The 17,254-nt window shown below is 63.3% G+C and overlaps 1 protein-coding gene across 1 annotated transcript in view; it reads right to left on the bottom strand.

Moving 5' to 3' along the window:
* Positions 1 to 4,567: 4,567 nt before the first annotated feature.
* The window catches only part of DAGLA (diacylglycerol lipase alpha), a 60,270-nt gene continuing 47,583 nt past the window's right edge, over positions 4,568 to 17,254 (bottom strand). The window contains exons 9-20 of the mRNA XM_047071501.1: positions 16,638 to 16,762; positions 13,694 to 13,847; positions 13,226 to 13,309; positions 13,035 to 13,112; positions 12,395 to 12,475; positions 11,412 to 11,554; positions 11,006 to 11,074; positions 10,598 to 10,670; positions 9,121 to 9,317; positions 8,280 to 8,409; positions 7,563 to 7,750; positions 4,568 to 5,696 (exon numbers count right to left, since the gene is read on the bottom strand). Coding sequence (XP_046927457.1) covers positions 4,742 to 5,696; positions 7,563 to 7,750; positions 8,280 to 8,409; positions 9,121 to 9,317; positions 10,598 to 10,670; positions 11,006 to 11,074; positions 11,412 to 11,554; positions 12,395 to 12,475; positions 13,035 to 13,112; positions 13,226 to 13,309; positions 13,694 to 13,847; positions 16,638 to 16,762 — 2,277 coding nt within the window. The 3' untranslated portion in view covers positions 4,568 to 4,741. The remainder of the gene's footprint in view (positions 5,697 to 7,562; positions 7,751 to 8,279; positions 8,410 to 9,120; positions 9,318 to 10,597; positions 10,671 to 11,005; positions 11,075 to 11,411; positions 11,555 to 12,394; positions 12,476 to 13,034; positions 13,113 to 13,225; positions 13,310 to 13,693; positions 13,848 to 16,637; positions 16,763 to 17,254) is intronic.

Genomic DNA, 17,254 nt, shown 5'->3' with positions numbered 1-17,254 from the left:
GAAAGCCGGCTCCTTTCGAAGCCTCCACCTACCCACAGGTCCTTCCACCCTATTCCACGTGGCGCTGAAATGTCCACCGTCTGAGGGCCATCGTGGTGAGCTGAGCGTGGTCCTCGTATTGGTCCTCAAAGGAGTGGGATATGCACATGTCGTCCCCGCCACCCTGACGCCTCAAGTTGGGTTATTAAGCCCCTGGGGGTAGCCTTGAAGCTGGTTCCCATCTCCGGGCTGGGGGAGAGGAGGGGCTTAAGTCCCAGACTCCAGGGCTGAGCCGGAAGTCCATGCCGCCACCCCCAAACTCCATAATGAAGTTGGGGTCCAAGCCTGGCTGGGGCGGGGCGGTAGCTAGGGGCTGGTGAGGGAGCTCAAGGGAATCTTGCGTGACCGGGGCTTTGAGGGAGCCATCCATAGAGATGAGTCCCCATCCGCCAAGCCGTTTTAACGAGTGAGCAACCGATTTTTCATCCCTGGCCCAGCGGACGCAGCTGATCCCTGCAGCCATCTCCGCCATCCTCCAAGGCCTGCCCTCCGGTCCTTGGAGGACTCGTCTGTAAATCAGCCTATTATTCCCGCCTCACAGTGTGGAGGTGAAAAGCCGGGGGAGTGATCAATACATGTTGCTTTCCTCCACTCCAGCTCACTTCCCTCGGCCCTTGAGTGGCCGCAGGGCCGGCAGGAGGCAGCACTGGGGAGAGGGAGCTACAGACTTGAGGGGCACTGGCGTAACAGAGTAGCAGGGCCCCGAGGCCAGCCCAGGAGCCGGGGGGCCGGGGACTCATCAGCTAGCCAGATGGCCAGGCCTCCCTACTGCAGGAGTCCTGATGGCCCCCATGGGCTCATACAGCCCTGGCATCTGCCCATTTTACAGAGGAAGAGAGGAAGGCCCAGGGTATGTGGGAATGTAGCGTCAGTGAGGCCGGGGGGTGAGAGAGGTCAGGGGAGCCCTGCAGGACATTCGTTCTCCCACCTCCCTCCCAGCTGAGACGGAAGGGGCTGGCCACAGGGCCTGAGTGGGGATGGGGGGGCACAGCGCCGCCCCAGCCCTTCCCCATTCCATCCTCTGTGTGACCTTGGGCAAGTCACAGAACCTCTCTGGCCCTCTGTGTCTTCTGCTTCTGCACTAATTGGATAGGATAATTTGCAAACTCAGACTGTCCAGTGGGAAGAGCCTCTGAAAACCACACAGGTGAGGGTGGAGGCCAGAGTCCTCAGCCAGGGGCCTGAATTCTGGTCCTAGATCTGTCCCCACAGCCTGAGTCACCTTAAGCACGACTTGGCCCTTATCAAGCCTCAGCTTCCGCTTCTGTCCAAAGAGGCTGGGGTTGGAAGAAAGGCACTGCTCCATCACCTTCCCCCAAACTTCACCAAGTAGGGTCACTCTGGACTCCGGGGTGAGAGGGTGGGCAGTGTAGGAAAGGGAAGGTCAAGGTCAGGTCAGAGCTTGGCCGGGTCAGTGCCTGGGCCGCACTGTGCCATCGCCCTGCGGCTGGCTGGAGGAACAGCGCCACCTGCCGTGTGGAGGAGGCAGGTCAGGCCTGGTGCCGGCGGGAGGCCCCACTCACCCAGGCCCTGCAGCCGCTCCCCAGGCCTCAGTGTCCGCAGGATGGGCTGGGGTCCCTGGGGTTCCCTGAGTGCGCCTGGCTGGGTATTGTGCACCCTGCTGAGGAAGCACTCAGCAAAGATTTCCAGTGGCCCTTGCATTTCGGTGCTACCCTGCTGGTGGCGGGGGGGGGGGGGCGGGAGGGTGTTGGAGTTAGTGGCATCCTCTCTCTGTTCTAGTTCTCAGTATGGGAGGGGGGAAGGCATGGGAACTGTCAGACCAGCCTGGTGCCCCACATGCCGGCTCTGTGGTCTCTTACGCTCTCTGAGCCCAGACCCCTCGGGGAGAAGAAAGGGACTGCCGAGTCCCATCTTTCAAGGCCCTAATGGTGTCATGAACTCGGATCCCCTGGGAAGACTTTCACATGGGCAGGGCTCGACAAAGTCCTGCCCCCATTCGCGTGGGGCTTCGAGTGGCTTCTGTCCCTCTGAGTGTGGTCCTAGACCAGGGCATCAACAGCAGTGAGAGCCAGTCTCAGGGCCCCCCCCACCCCCATCCCCATCTGCTGGGAAGACAGCACTCAAGGCAGCGAGGGTGCTTCTACATCCAGTTTATACACAGCTCTATACAATATACAGAAACCTTTATATACAGATATATTTATAGAATAAGCTATATTAATTTGTCTCTCCTTTTTACAGCAATATTAGTTTGGATCTTTCATACAGTAAGTACAAAAAGTCATGGGGGGATGGCACGTACAGTGCCTGAGTGTCTGTGGGGCCCAGCTGCTCGCTACCGATTGCATATGGAGGTCACCCAGGCCCCTGGGAGGACAGGCCCGCTCGAGGCTGGGAAAGCTTGTGCTGCAGTCTGGGGGACAGAGGGGGAGTGGGTCTGAGCCTAGCTGGGCTGAGGGGGGTGGCTCAGACCCCCCAAGTGCGGTGTCGGGAGGAGGGGAGAGATGTGCAGCAGGCCCATCCTGCAGGGGTGCGGTGGGGAGGGGGCGGGTTCGGGGTGGGCTGACCCTGGGGCCTCCAGGGCTGAGTCCGAGCCTGCCCCAGCCCCAAGTCTGTAACCTTTGTGTGGCTGCGGGCTTGGGGGTGGGGGGTCTGTCCCTGATGGCTCAGTCCTGGGCGTGGGTGGGGACCACGCCCCCTTAGAGGTCCCAGGGCCACCCTGGCAGAGGAGGAATTAAAAGGCCAGACACCAAGTCTCTCCCTGCAATTGGCTGAGGTGCTTGTTGGAACTTTACTCTGATTTACGATTTGTTTTTTTGTTTTGTTTTTTTTTTTAAACTCTAAGAGCTACTGATTCCATTTTGTTTCTGCGCTGGGCCCAGGCTATGCCAGCAGCGGGCCTGCAGCGGGGGGTGGGGGGTGGGGGAGTGTCCTGGAGTCTTGGGAGAGGGTGGGTGTCAGAGAGGGAAGGAGGCCCAGCTCCCAGGTCTCTGTTTCCATCCGTCAGGGTGGGCAGGGGTCCTAGGGCAGTGTCCAGGTCAGTCCCAGCTCTGTGTGGGACCAGGGTCAGGACGCAGGCCCCAGATACGAGTCATCAGGAGATGAGGGTGTGGGGTGGGGGGTCTTGGTCAGGGGAGTGCGTCTAGCAGCCCCAGAGAGGCCGTGGGGGGCCAGAGTGGGGGAGTATGCCTCCGAGGAGACGAAGGCACAAGCGGGCAGTCAGCGTCTGGGCACACATCAGTTTTCCAAACCGGGGATCAGAGCAGCAGGTAGGACACATCTGAGACCGAGCCCGTCCTGTGCGCCGCACCCCCCCCCCCCCGCCCCGGGCACGGGCCCCCATCGCAGTCACCGGCTGTGTTCTTGGCAGGCTGGGAAAGTGGCAGGGCAGGTAGGGTGGGGCGGGGGCCCCAGCAGCCCCTTCCTCAGGAGCGCCACACACTTCATGCACATGCACACACGCGCCACGCCAGCTCGGACCTTCTCCCCCTGGGCTTCTGGGGAAAGGCCGGCCTCCACCTCCCTGTGGTTCCCCAACCCAGCAGGGAAGGAACCCCCCTCAGGTGTGGACTGGGGAGGCCTCCAGTAACCCAGGACAGCCCCAGAGCCCCTGGCCCTCCTGCACCTCCTTTAGTCGGGTCCCACAATACCCTGCTCTTGGCCTTGCTTCCTGCCCACAGGACATTGATGGGGGGGTGGGGCAGGGAGTAGGGAAGAAAACCCCGCTGCCAGGAAGGAGCTCAGGCCAGTGAAGAGGGGGGCTGGGGGGGGGTGGAGGCATGTCTGGTTTCAGATCCCAGGGCCCGAGGCTGCCTAGGCGTGGGGGTGAGGTGATATAAAGGAGCTACACGGAGCCCTCAAAGGAAGGGGGATTTGGGTGCCCTCCTTCTTCCCAGGGCACTGACTCTGCAGCCAGGGGTGGTCACACCTGTGCCCTCCACCCTTTGAGTGGCCAGGATCCCTGGGGGTAGAAGGCAAGCCAGGAACTAATGGGCAGACAGAGCAGGCCAGGGTGCCCAGGACCCACTGCCAGAGAGATCGGCATGAGGGGCACGGAGCAGAGAAGCGGCAGTCTTGATCCCACCCTCCTCCAGGCCCCTCCAGGCCCCTCCAGGCTCCATGGCTGCCTTGGGCTCTGTGGAGCCTGGCCTTCCTCCTTTCCCTGCTCAGAACACACGATGGGGGAGAGGGGGGCTTGCAAGCCCAGGAAACATCCCGAGCCCAGCCCAGCGGCTTCTGTAAACATACACAGCACTGCGGGCCACCTTGGTGTGGGGTCACCCCAGGGGGCTGGCCAGCAGGCACCAGATCTGGGGGGTGGCCAGGGCAGATGCCAGCCTGGACCACAGACGTGAATATGTGGGGAGAGGGCTGCTCTCCATCTGGGCCCTGGGAGAGCATGCCCACTGCCGGTCCTGGAATAGGGGGTGCCGGGATGCCCTGTGGGGGACAGGCAGGCCGAGAGGGCAGAGCGCTGCCCTGCCCATCGGGCCGGCTGCCCCAGGCTCCCCCCTGCATCACACCCCTCCCCAATCTGGAGGACCCAGATCCCAGCCGCCTGGCGGTCCTAAGCTGAGGTAGGGACATGGACCCCCAGCTCAGCAGCAGTGCCCCGTGCCTGAGGCTAAACCGGCCCCTGGGGGCCTCTCCTCAAAGCGGCCTGGCCCTGGGGGCAGCCACCAGGAGCCCGGGGGGCCACCTACTCTGGCCTGGGCCTCAGCCGGCAGCCACGCCTGGGGTGCTAGCGAGCCGAGATGACCAGGTCGTCCTGCTTGGCGGGGCTGGCCCCTCGGCCGGTGGGGGTAGAAGTCCGGATCTTGTCCACTGCCAGGCACTCCTGGCTGCTGAGACCGGTGGGCGACAGGTCCATGGGCTCCCCCGAGGAGCTGAGCGGGAAAGAGGGCGAGAGTGAGATGCCCGAGGAGGGGTCGGCCGAGCCGGCAAACAGCCTCGGGGGCTTGGGCACCAGGTTGGGCTCGAACTGGGCTCGGAGCAGGATCTCTTGCTGGCTGGGGGACTTGGGGCCCTCGGCGTAGTCGCTGGTGGGGCTCTCGGGCACCACCATGCAGTAGAGGTCCTGGAAGGAGCTGCTCTTACTGTCCAGGTTGAAGAGGCTGTCGATGAACTCGGCGAACTCCAGCACCTGAGGGCTGGGCGAGTCCCCCAGGCGCCCGTTGTGCAGCGCGAGCTCGGCCCCCGGGGCCACCCCGCCGCCGTCGCCGCCCCCCTCCTCCTCGTTGGCCGCCGCGCTGGGGGGCCGCTCCGGGGTGACGCCCCCGCTGCCCAGGGCCGCCTCCAGGGGCTGCGTGTCCTGGGAGTGCTTGGACAGGCTGTCGGCCGCCAGCAGCTCGGTGCGCGAGCTCAGGGACGGGTTCTCCTCCGGGATGGCGGGGTCGATGTAGAAGAGGTGGCCCTCGTCGCGCTCCAGCACGGCGTGGAGGCTGGGTGAGCCGCGGATGCTGCGGAAGCCTGACGAGCGGCGCGAGTCGAAGCTGTACAGCGACTCGGTGTCTGAGAGGCTCTCCATGGTGGCCAGCGGCGCCCGCCGGGCCTGCAGCTCCGCCGCCAGCCGCTCCTGGGTGGACAGCAGCAGCAGCTCCACGGGGTCCTGGCGGGCCGCTGCGGCCGCGGCCACCGGGGACAGCAGCCGCCCCTCGGAGAAGCCCTCCAGGCTCACCTCGGACTGGGACTTGCTCCTACAGAGGGGAGGGCGGGGCAGGGAGGGGCGTGAGAGTCAGGAGGGGCAGAGACTCCTCCCACTCGCTCCGGGCGGGAGGGAACTCGGGGAGGAGAGGAGGGGAAAGTCAATTTCGCGGTTGTTGAACGGCCCGGGGCAGGGACGCTTATTTTTTTTAAGTTCTTTTTTATTTATTTCTTAAAAGGGCTTTTTAAAAGTTTATTTTGAGAGCGAGCGAGAGAGCGCACAAGGAGGTGAGGGGCAGAAGGAAGGAGAGACAGAATCCCAAGCAAGGAGCCGTATGTGGGGCTTAAACTCAAGAACCGAACCGCGAGATCATGACCTGAGCCTTGATCAAGAGTCCGACCCTTAACCTACTGAGCCGCCCAGGCGCCCCAGGGACCCTTACTTACTTATTTATTTATGTTCATTTATTTTGACAGAGCGAGTGAGCAGGGGCAGGGCAGGGGGAGAGAGAGAGAGAGACAGAGAAGAGGAGACAGAGGATCCGAAGCAGGCGTCCACACTGTCAGCTCAGGGCCTGATGTGGGCCTTGAACTCACAAACCGTGAGATCATGACCCGAGCCGAAATCAAGAGTCTGAGGCTTAACCGACTGAAACACCCAGGCGCCCCAGGGACCGTTTTTTAAAAACAACTCCTGTTTGGCTAATGCTGTGGGTAGGGAGCCCTGAAGGCCTAAGGCCCCCGCTGGGAGCACTGCTGGGGCACCTTGTACCTGTGGGTAGCCTGAGACTCAGAGAGACTGGCTGCCCCAGGTCACTCATGAGGCAATGGTGGGAGGGGGAAGAGGGAAGGGGGGAGGGGAAAGGGGGAAGGGGGAAGGGGTAAGAGCACTGCCCAGAGCTGCCCCCACAGGTTCTCAGACCCTCAGCACCAGCACCACCCTTCCCCACCCCCCTATCTCCCCCCACCTCTCCCAGGACTGTGATCACTTTCTTCCTCACACTGGGGTTCCTCCAGCCTCTGCCATGGGTTGGAGCCCTCTGCGGAAGGGACCGGACCGGGCAGTGGGGGGGCGGGAGGGTGGGGCGGTGATGCAGCCGCTGCTGCGAGGGGACACTGGCTCCCTCATGTGGTCATGTAGTTGTCACAGGAAATGCACAAATGGGAGAGCGAGAGACGTCCAGGTGTCCCCGCCAAGGGCCAGGAAGCAGCGACCACCCTTCTGAGCAGCCTCCTGGCCAAATCTGTAACCTGGGCGGGCAGGGTCCCAGAGAGCCAGGAAGACTCCCACCCGCCAGGAGCCACCGTGTAAGAGCCAACCCCTGGTAAGAGTGTGCGTGAATACGGAGTGTGGGTGGGCCTGGGAGCATGCATGCACGGCTCTGGGTTCTGTGTACGGCAGGCACACCAAGCGTCTGTATGTCAGCTACCCCAAACGTGTCTCCGTGGTTCAGTCTGGGCACAGGTGCACTCACGCATTCACGTGCACGGCTGCCGGTCCTGGCGTGGGCTCTCTGTGCACTTAGAGCTATTTATGAACACGTATGCACACGTGTCCGCTTCAACACAAACACGTATGTGTGCACGTATGTAAGTGCGTGGGTATCCATCTTTTTGGGACCAGATGGCCACGAGCGAACCTGTGGGCTTGTGGCCGTGTGTCTGTGTGGCCCTAGACGGCCACTATCCCACGCGGGCTTCAGTGATGGCAGGCACGGGGGCAGTGGGAGCTGATCGGGAGACCCTGAGCAGAGGGGATCGAGATGGAGTTCTCCTGTGCACGTGCGCAGAGCTCCGTGAACACGTGGGCCCAGTACGTGCACAGAGTACAGACGCGCACAGACATTCGTGCTCTGGGATACACTGTGGCACCTGTAGCGGCCTCTGGGGTGGGCTGGGACTGGGCGCCTGGGGCTCACCTGACGCTGCTATTTCGGTGGTCTGAGGTGGGCAGCTCTAGGGCGAGGCCGGCGGGCACGGGTGGCCCTGTGGGCAGCGGCTGCTGCTGGAAGATCAGCTCGGGAGTCAGGTCCACCTCAGTGGGGCTCACCATGACCTTAGCAGCAGAGAGCAGGGCCGTCTTTCCCTTGTTGTAGTTCTCCAGCACCTGGGGATGGGTCGGGCAAGCTGGTGGTGGTGGTGGTGGTGGCGGAGGAGTGACAATCACATGGGGGGGTGCGGGGCGGGGCAGCAGGCCAGGCTTCTCAGGCCAGAGCCTCATGGGGTGAGCCGGGCCCCGCTCCTGTCCCCCCACCCCAGGTCCCTTCCCCACCAGGAAGGCCTGCCCCACAGATGAGCCAGGCTGGGGTTTCCCTTCCCTATGGTCAGCCTTTCCGCGGTCAGGTGATGGCTGAGGGTGCCCGTGGGTGGTGGTGCACCTGTCAAGTGCCAGGTGGCCTCCAGGCCCTCTAAGCTCAGCCCGCCTCGGGGACAGGTCCCTGGGAATCTCCTAAGCTCCCCACTACGGGGCCACGTGGCGATGTGGACCGCGGAGGCGTGGGGGCCAGAACACGAGCTCTGGTTCACTCCTCTGAGAGTCCGCACCCTTGCTCATAACAGGGGGACGGAGACAGGCCAGCAAAGTGCTGTGGGTGCTGAGGTGACGTCACTGCCCGGGGCCGCGCAGGGTCTCTCACCTTGTTGAGCCCCTCCATGACCACATAGGGGAGGTGCTCATGCAGCATGGCCGGCGAGATGATCACCTCGTTGAAGGCCTTGTTGTCGCCCCAGATGGCAAAGTATGTGGGCTCCTCCTGCTCACAGCAGCTGGGGACACAGGCGCCGGAGGGAAGCTGAGTGGGGGTGACTCCCTGGCCGAGGCCCCCAGGTCCCTGGGCCCCCTGCTCTCGCCTCACCCTGAGCCCCCACCCCACCCCCACCCCCACCCCAGCCAGGAACCGTTTGTGCCAAATGGGCCTCAGCCGCTGTCCCTACACAGCCTACTACCCGTTCGTGGCCTGGGTCACACCTGCCCCAATCCTGGGCAGGAGGGGTCGCTGGGAAGGAGGATCCAGGCCTGACCCTCTGAGAGCACGAAGTAAGAGAGGTCGATGTGTAGCTTGTCCACCTTCGCGCTCCCACCCCCGCCCCCCGCCCCGCCCGTCACAACCGCTGCCGTCTAATCCCGGAGGGGATGCCAAGTGACACCTGAGGTGTGAGCTGGCCGGGGCCTCAGGGTGACCCCTCCAGGGCTTCCGCTTTTACATGGCCCCTAAGTGGGAAGAGCTACTCAGGAACAAAGTCTGAGACGGCCGAGGGAGGAGCCTGGAGTCCCGCTCTGGACTTTTCTTCCGTTCCCAGCGCCCCAGGATAGGGCAACCCCTGCAGTGAGCGTCCCGGGCCAGTGTCTCCCAGCCTCTGCCCACCACCCCCGCCCCGTCCTGTTCCGAGGGGTAACAAAGCAAGGCCAGCCCGGTCCCCCACCCCCCCTGGCCGCTGCCTCCCCCCAGCTGACCAGGGTCGCGGGCAGCACCCTACCAGCACTGCTCTGCTGGGTGGTTGTGGACCACGTGGATGATGCGGCCGGGTGGGTAGAGAGGGGTGCTGGCTGACAGGGCGATGGTCAGGTCGCTGGGGTGGGTCCAGAGCCGCGTGCTGGCCAGCGTGGCCACCTCCACCTCCTCAGGCAGCTCCGACTTGGGGATACATTTGGTGGCCCCCACGATAATTCGCCACTGTGCGGGGCAGGGGGGAGATGGGGAGAGTGCTGAGCAGGGCTGGCTGGGTGGGCAGGGGCAGAAGCGTCCTCAGAAGGAGGGCCCTTGGTGACAGGTGGGAGCTGGGATGGCCATGGGTGGAGGGAAGGACAGTGCCCACCTAAGGACGCAGTGGCCGAGGCATATGGTGGCCGGGATGGCCAAACAGATGCCAAGGGCAGATGATATGACACTGTTGAATGTCAGGGCTGGAAAGGGGCTGGAAGAGCAGTCAACCCCTTATCTAGAGGATGGGGAAACAGCCCAGCAAAGGGAAGGGACTTGCTCTAGGTCATTTCCTGAGTCAGAGACAGAACAGAACCCGAAGTTCATCGCAGTTGCACCTACCAGGCCTGGGCACGTCTGGATTGGCTCCCAGCTACCTGCCTCCTGGGCCTGACAAGGGCACAGGCCTGGGTCTGATAGGAACAGCTCTACCTTCCAGAACCAGGCTCCTCCAGGCAGACATGGCCCCCTAAGGCTTTGCTGCCCTGCCCACCTTTGCCACCTGGTGCCTGACCCAGGGCCCTGCCTGCCGGAGGGTCATGGGCACCAAGGTTGGGAACAGGCCAAATTGGGCAGAGATGGTTAATGGGGTGGGGGCCGGCCTGGGGGTCACAGGGGACAAGCTGGTGCAGGTCAGCCCCTGCCTGCCTGTCTCCGGGTACCTGGCCACAGCACCCACCCCTGCCTGGCATGCTGAGGCCGGCTTGCCACAGGAGGAGCCCCCCAGTGTCCTCCTCTGAGACCTGATGAGGTATGAGGAAGGGCTGATCCTCTCCTTAGCCACAGCGGACATCAGAACAAAGTGCACCCAGATCCCCTCCGGCGGTGGCAGCCCGGCCCATGGAGCCTGGGGAGCCGCAGCGGGCTTGGCAGGGGGCTTCCTGTCGCAAAGTCGAAGCACCGGGCTTCGGGCCTGCTTTTTCTTGACTTTAGGAAGCTCTGGGTGATGGGGACTCAGGAGCCCTTGGTTCCCTTCCTGACTCAGTTACAGCTTGTGTAAGCAACAGCGAGTCCCCTGCCCACTCTGGGCCTCAGCCTCGGTTTCCCCCTCTGTACAAGGAGCAGGGAGACGTGGTGAGCTTGGAGGTCTGAGAGTTTGAGGGCCTGGGGTTCCCATGACATCAGCCACACACAGCCTGGCCTCCCATGGCTGGGGCCTCTTGTGCTTTGTGCCAAGGGACAGGCAGGGCACAGGACAGGTGAGGTGCCCGGGGCCCAGCGTGCCCTGGCAGGAGGGAGGGGCGGGGGCTCACTTTAGGCTTCGTGCTTCGCTGCAGGACATCCAGGAGCTGTCTGCGGAAGCCTTCCAGCTGGGAGAGGCCGATCCTGGGGAAGGAGGCAAGACGGCTGTCAGCCTGGCCTGGCCAGGGCCCGGGAGAGGCGTGGGGTGTGGGGGCAGAGCGGGCAGGCACATGGCAGCCACAGAAACAGACCACGCCATCAGGATCACAGGGTGGGAGGGGCGGACAGGCAGGCGGGAGTCAGCAGCTCGGCAGGGCCGAGCCAGGGAAGGGAGGTCAGGCAGGGTGGGGCCACCCATCCTCCGGCTCTGGGGGCTCTGGGATTCCCCCCGGGGAGATGGGAATCCCCCGGGGAGGGAGGAACAGTCGACCGGGATCGGGACCGTGGAGAGAGGGCATAACTTGTGACTTGCGACTCGCCTGGGGACAAGGTCTTTGCCCAGAACCACAGCTGTCACAAATTCCTTGGAGTATTCCATGGCGTCCTCGCTGCAAAGAAAGCCAGGGGGTGCTAAGGCAGGGGTGGTGAGCGGGCCCCGCTCCGGCACTCCTGGGGTCAGTTTTTGATTCAAGGCCCTCCGGGGAGCTCACGGGTGCCAGGCCAGGCCGCCCGCTGCCTGTCGCACCTTTCCTGCCAGTGAGGCTTTGCCGGGCGTGGATCCTGGGGTCTGCCTGGCATCTGACGCAGCAACCACCCCCCCCCCCCCCGCGCTTAGCGGGCCATTCCCAGGCCCCCGTGTGGCCAGAAGCCAGACTGCCCGGGGCCAGCTCCCAAGTCTTTAGCCCCCGCCAACCCAAGCCAACTCTGAGGCCCCAGGCTGCTCACCTCAGCAGGCCCCCTGGTGGGGAGTAGGCAAAGCACTTGAGGGTAGGGTACTGGGGGCGCAGAAGGAAGGAGAGGATGGCAGCCGTGCCTGCACCCAGGGAGTGGCCCACCACAATCAGGCCGTAGTGTTTGGTTCCGCGGCCCTGAAAACCGAGAGAAACCTGAGAGCCCTGCCCCGCTGACTGTCTGGACTAGCTGAAACCAGGGAGGCGGATGGGTCTTCCCAGAGTCCCGGGATCGTGTCCGTGCTGTGCGGCTGCCGGGGCAGAGAGAGAGGGCCAAGCTAGACTCACGCAGAGCAACTTGTTGGGGGGACTCTTCTAACAAACTCCTACTCATCCTTCCAAACCTTGCTCAGAGTACCTCCTTGGAGAAGCCCTTTCTGATTTTCCAGGAGAGGCTGACTTCCTCCTAGACGCTGCATCTACACCTGTGGCAGACCTTCATACATGGTGACCATACTCTGGTGTAACAGCGTACGTTCTGTAAAGATTATACTCTGTTATAATCGCTTGTTCACCTGCCCTTGTTTCTGTGCCCCAAACACTAGACTGGGCTCTCCGGGGACCAGGGACGGCTTGGCTTTGGGAAGAGCAGTTGGCAGCACCTCGGGAGATCACCCCGACCAGAGTGACCCCCTTTGGATCGGCTCTGCAACGATTTTCCATCGCCTGCTCTAGATTCTGAAGCCCCTGGCCCGAACCATCTTCGGGCCTCCAGTGCCTGGCGTGGAACAGGTGCTCACAACGGGGTGGGGCTGAGCAGGGGAGCCCAAGAAATGCTGGTGCAAAAGAGGAAGGCGTCAGAGCAGGTGGGAGGGACTGAGCAAGTGAGGAGGGGGCCGGGAGCCAGGCATCAAAGGAGGCTGTAGGAGCCTGGCCTGCTGGGGAGGCGCCACCGTTCAATGCATCCTGCCCCCAGTGTGGCCCTCGGGGAGGCAGGGCCAGCGTGGCCAGGGCTCGCTGGCAGGGAAAGTGCCTCACCAGGTCTCGCCCAAAGGCCTGGGACAGGACCATCTCCTGCTCCAGCTTCTTCTTGATATACTCAGCCGACAGGACCATTCCCTGGGTAAGGAGGAACAGAGGTGGGTGTCACGGGCAGGGAGGGAGGGAGGTCTTTTAGAGACCAGTAAAAACCAGTGGCTGGAAGCTCACTAACCCTGTCCCGTTTCCCCTTTGGCCCTCCTGACCCCTGGCTGTGGGGCCTGGTGGATACTTTCTCACATCAGTCCCAGCTCACAGATGACAAAACTGAGGCTCAGAAGAGTGGCATGTCTGTCTACCAGAAACCAGTGGTTTGGCGGAGGACGAGCCCCAGGAGGCTGCCAGTGAGGGAGGGGAGAGAGCGTCTGAGGGCGAGGGAGAGACCCCCTGGGTCCTGTGCTGCCAGGAGGCCAAGTAGGGTGAGGTGCTGCCTCCTCAGGCTTTTCTGGGACAGGATCTGGGCCAGGTAGGACCGTGGGGGTCCTGGTGGGTGGGCCACAGTGAACTTCTAGATGAATCTGCACCTCAGGGGGGTGATGGGGGGGTGGCGCAAGCAGGGAGGCCCCCCACCGCAGCAACAAGACAGGTCTGTGTGCCAGCAGGGTTGGAGAGAAGGCAAGGGGCCCGGAACGGGGTGTACCTTGTGTCCCAGCCAGGTGCCGTGGTGCCCCTCCACAGGGAGGCGCTCAGCGTCACCAGTGAGGTCTGTCAGCGCATCCTTGTGGAAAGAGAGGACGGGTGAGGCGTGGGGTGAGGGGGGAGGACGACAGGCACCCCTCGGGGGCTGTGAGGGTGTCCACAGGGGCGGGCTGGGAGCCACAGGCAGCATACCTTAGGGGAAAGGGTTCCCCGGATACTGATCACCACCTTCTTCTTGTCATGGTCCACTGCCACGTAGAAGGGGGTCTCATAGACCTAGGATAAGGGGGTTCATGAGCCGAATGGCCTTGGGATGGGGGCTAGACCCGGGGAATGAGTGACCTGAGCAGGTCTTCCTGCTACGGAATCGGAATCGGCTCCCCTGGCCGCTGGGCCCCGCAGGGCTGGCGGGGGCTCCCTCCCCACCCAGCACACAGCCCGCCCTGCCCTCCAGGCTCCCCTCCAGCTCAGACAGCCTGAGAGCAGCCGTCCTGCCTGCAGGGTCTAGAAGGACCGCCGCCCCCTCCCCAGGCCCTCACTGCTTATTCCCTTGATCCCTTCCCCCAAAAGGCTGGCCGAGAAGCCCCAGTGTTGGGGGTGGGGGTGGGGACCACCTCCCAGCCCCAGAGGGAGTGCGGGCCCGGCCGGGCGGCCCCTCACCGCGTCGTGGCAGGACGTGTACACGATATCCACCGCGGTCATGTTCTCATCCAGGAAGTGGCGCCGGATGGCAATGGCGTTGCAGCCACAGCAGTTGTCTTCCTCGATGGTGACTCCCGGGGCGAAGCGGGGCCGCGCAGGGCACAGGCAGCACCTGGCGAGGTGGCAGAGGGCTCAGAGACCCGGGAGAGCCATTCTCTCTGCCGTCCTCTCTGGAACCTCCCTCGCAAGTCCCAGGGTCCTCAGCCTACTTGGCCTCCTGGCAGCATGGGACCGGGTGGGTCTCTCTCTCGCCCTCGACGCTCTCTCCCCCTCACCCCTGGACTGCTCCTCCCTCACTGGCAGCCTCCTGGGGCTCGTCCTCCGCCAGAGCAACGATCTTCCCGCCTTCTTGCTCACCACACCTGCTCCTGCTCTCCGGCACTGAACACCTCCTCCGAGCTACCGAACCGCCCGCCCTGCTCCCGGCCTCCAGACGCCCCCATCCAACCATGCCAGGTCCCAGTCCCTGACGGTCCACCCCCGCGTGCTCCCTGAATCCCCCACACCCAGCTGCTCTGTGCACAGTCCCAGACTTGGACCTGGCCTCGGGTCCTCCCCCCACCTCTCGTCCCACGGCCTGGCGGTCGGCACATCAGCTCGCCCTGCCTTCAGATTCAGAACAGACTCCAACCACCTTCCCTGGCGCCCACCCTTTCCACCATTATCTCTGGCTTGGAGTGTCGTGGCGGCCTCCCGACTGGTCTCCCTCTTCTACTCTTGTCCTCGGCATTCTCGATCGGAAGCCAGGGTGAGCCTCTGAGACGTGAGTCAAGCCACATCATTTCACTGAAAACCTTACAGCGCTGCCCTTTCTTGTCTACTGTCAGAGCTGGAGTCCTTGCAAGGGTCAAGGGCGCTGCCCCATCAGGCCCTGGTTCTCTGGCTTGCTACCTTCGACTTCCCTCCGGCCCCACCGGCCTTCCTGCCTGCCCTCAGATGCACTGGCCATATCTCATGACAGGACTTCTCACTTCCTTCAGACCTCTGCTCAAATGTAGGTCATGGGGACATCCACCCTGGACACCTCATCTAGCACAGCCAGGCCCCTGCCAGCGTTCCCCAGCCTGACGACACATCCGACTTTATTTTTCCCCAAAGCATCAATCTGCTCCAACGGGCTCCGGGTCCCTGTCCGTGTACTGTCTGCACCTCTCCACCAGGCGATGGCTCCACGGGGCAGGCTTTGCTCTGCTTGGTTTACCGCTGTGTCCCCAGCACCAGGCACACGGGGTAGGCATCTCCCTCAACGAGGGGCTGAGTGTCAGAGCCAGGCACCCTGCTAGGGAGTGCAGGGGCTCCTCAGGCCACCAGAGGGAGCCAGCACCCAGCCGACCAGCCCTGGAGCCCGGAGGGGACACAAGAGCGCGGTCTGCCAGCTGTCTTGAGATGACAGCTGGGATTTTATTAAGGAGCCTGAATTTCGGTGATGGTGGGAGGTTTGTCTTCACTCAAGCAGCATCTAAGGGATTGTTACATCCCGATGAGGAGTAGCCTCGCTGAGCGAACTCGGGGTCCGGCTGCATCTCGGAAGCTACCGGGCCTGGGGTGGGCAGCCACCTCAACCCACGCTGGGAGAGGCTCCCACCAACCGTAGGGCCAAGTGGGGGCCGGCCTGGGTCTGGGGGCCAGACTCCTGTTCTCAGGCAGCTGTCTCCTCTCTCTAACCCCGGTCAGCCCATGGCCACCGCAGCATGGCCTTCAGGGACAGAGACCTGGGCTTGAACCCTTGGCCTTGAGGACCGTCTTCTCTCTCCCTGCAGCACCGGGGAGCTGAAAAACAGCAGCTTCCCTCCTGCCTGCATGTCACCCCCGAGTGCCCGGCCTGCCAGTGACTCCCTGGCTTCCGAAATACCTCATGTGCAGGTGGGACAGACACCGCCTGCACAAATGACGCCCCCACCCTGCCCGTGAGTGACGGCGCAGGGCCTGTCAGAGCCCAGGTTCCGGGACTCCTGGTCTGGTGCTCATTTCAAGAAGCTTCTTAGGCAGCGGCAGGGACTCCCAGGGACGCTGGGAGGACCCGCTGTGGGAGGGGGCGTGGGGTGTGTGGTCTGCTCTGTGAGTCACTGGGGGGGGGGGAATGGGGAGAACCAGGTCCCCAGGGCCACCCAGCTTTCTGGAAACAAAGGGCACTGCAGGAGAGGTGTGGCCGCCCCAAGGGCAGGGGTGTCACAGACAGAAGCTGCCGCCCAACCTGCCAGCCTTTCGGGACCAGGGAGCCAGGGAGCTGTCCTCCTTCTGTCCGGGCCACACTGAGGGTGGACACACCGAGGACGGGGAAGGGCCCCTCCTGGAGCTGTGCCCTTCTCTGGTCCACTTAGGGAAGCACAGTCCACCGGGCCCCTGAGGCGGGCTGCAGGCAGGCCTGGGGCGGAAAATCCTTTCTTTCAGAGAGGTGGAGCACAGGACAGGAGCAGGAGGGAGCAAGATGTGGGCAGAGGGGAGTGGTTGAGAGAGGTAGAGACAGACACGGCAGGGGAAGGGAACCAGCAGTGCCAGAGGCTGGACAGCTATCGTTGAATCCTCTCAAAAGAGCTCCAGCATCCCCATTACACAGATAAAGAAACCTGAGCCTTGCAGAGGTAGGGGGGTCGACTCGCCCAAGGCTGCCGACTCGCCCAAGGCTGCAGGTGACAAAATCTGGATTCAGAGCAGATTTTGGATTCTGCGTGATTCCAAAGCCCATGCTCTTCCCTGCCTGGGGATAATGCGCGACTAGAAAGGTCGAGGCCCACAGGCGGGGTGGAGGAGAGGAAGGGCGGGTTGCAGACCACAGGGGAGGTGGGGGCAGGGCAGCAGGCACAGTCTGTTCAGGGAGAGCGTCCCACAGGCTGGCCCAGCCGCGGGACCTCGGCTCCTCCGCACACACTGGCCGGCCAGAAGGACGGGACGGGGTACTCACGAGCAGGACCGAGCCAGCTGGCAGAGGCCACAGGCAGGCTTCCGCATCAGGTACATGGGCCACCCATAGGCGGCCAGAGCGAATAGCATGTAGTAGCAGACCTCTTTGTAGCGGAGCATCTCTTGCTGGAAGAGAGGAAGCGGAGTCAGTCACCCCTTGCCCTTTCCGCCTGCAGCCTCTGGGCCCAAGGGCTCCCCAGGAAGGAGGAGGGAGCGGTCCTGCCAGCCTCCCCGGGGGCTGTAGGCCCACCCGGCTCCCACCGTGGAGGAGGGACCGCTCCTCTAGATGATAATTGCATTTCCCTAATTATCTCCGTGCAACCAGGCCACGAAGCCTCCTGGGGCCTGTCCTGCTGCTCCAACCTCAGAATTAATGATTTGGGGACAGAAAAACACTCGCAGTGCTGGATCGATTTCCTTGCCCGTTTTTTCCGACAAGGGAAGAGAGGGGGAGGCGGGGTGGCATTCACCCCGCCTCGGCAATCAGGCCTGGGAAGGGAGATTTAACCCCGAGAGGCCCTGGGCCCTCCAGCTGGGGGTATCCAGGCCTTGAGCGGCAGGGCTGGCCCTGCAGGCCCTGGGTGACCAGAGAAGCCGTCAGCTGGCCCTCCCGGCCCT

Source organism: Lynx rufus, unplaced genomic scaffold (assembly GCF_022079265.1).
Source record: "Lynx rufus isolate CCGP_SWC_20201006 ecotype Redwood Valley unplaced genomic scaffold, mLynRuf1.p SCAF_9, whole genome shotgun sequence".
Classification (NCBI taxonomy): domain Eukaryota; kingdom Metazoa; phylum Chordata; class Mammalia; order Carnivora; family Felidae; genus Lynx; species Lynx rufus.
This window is presented reverse-complemented; position numbering and strand designations above follow the sequence as displayed.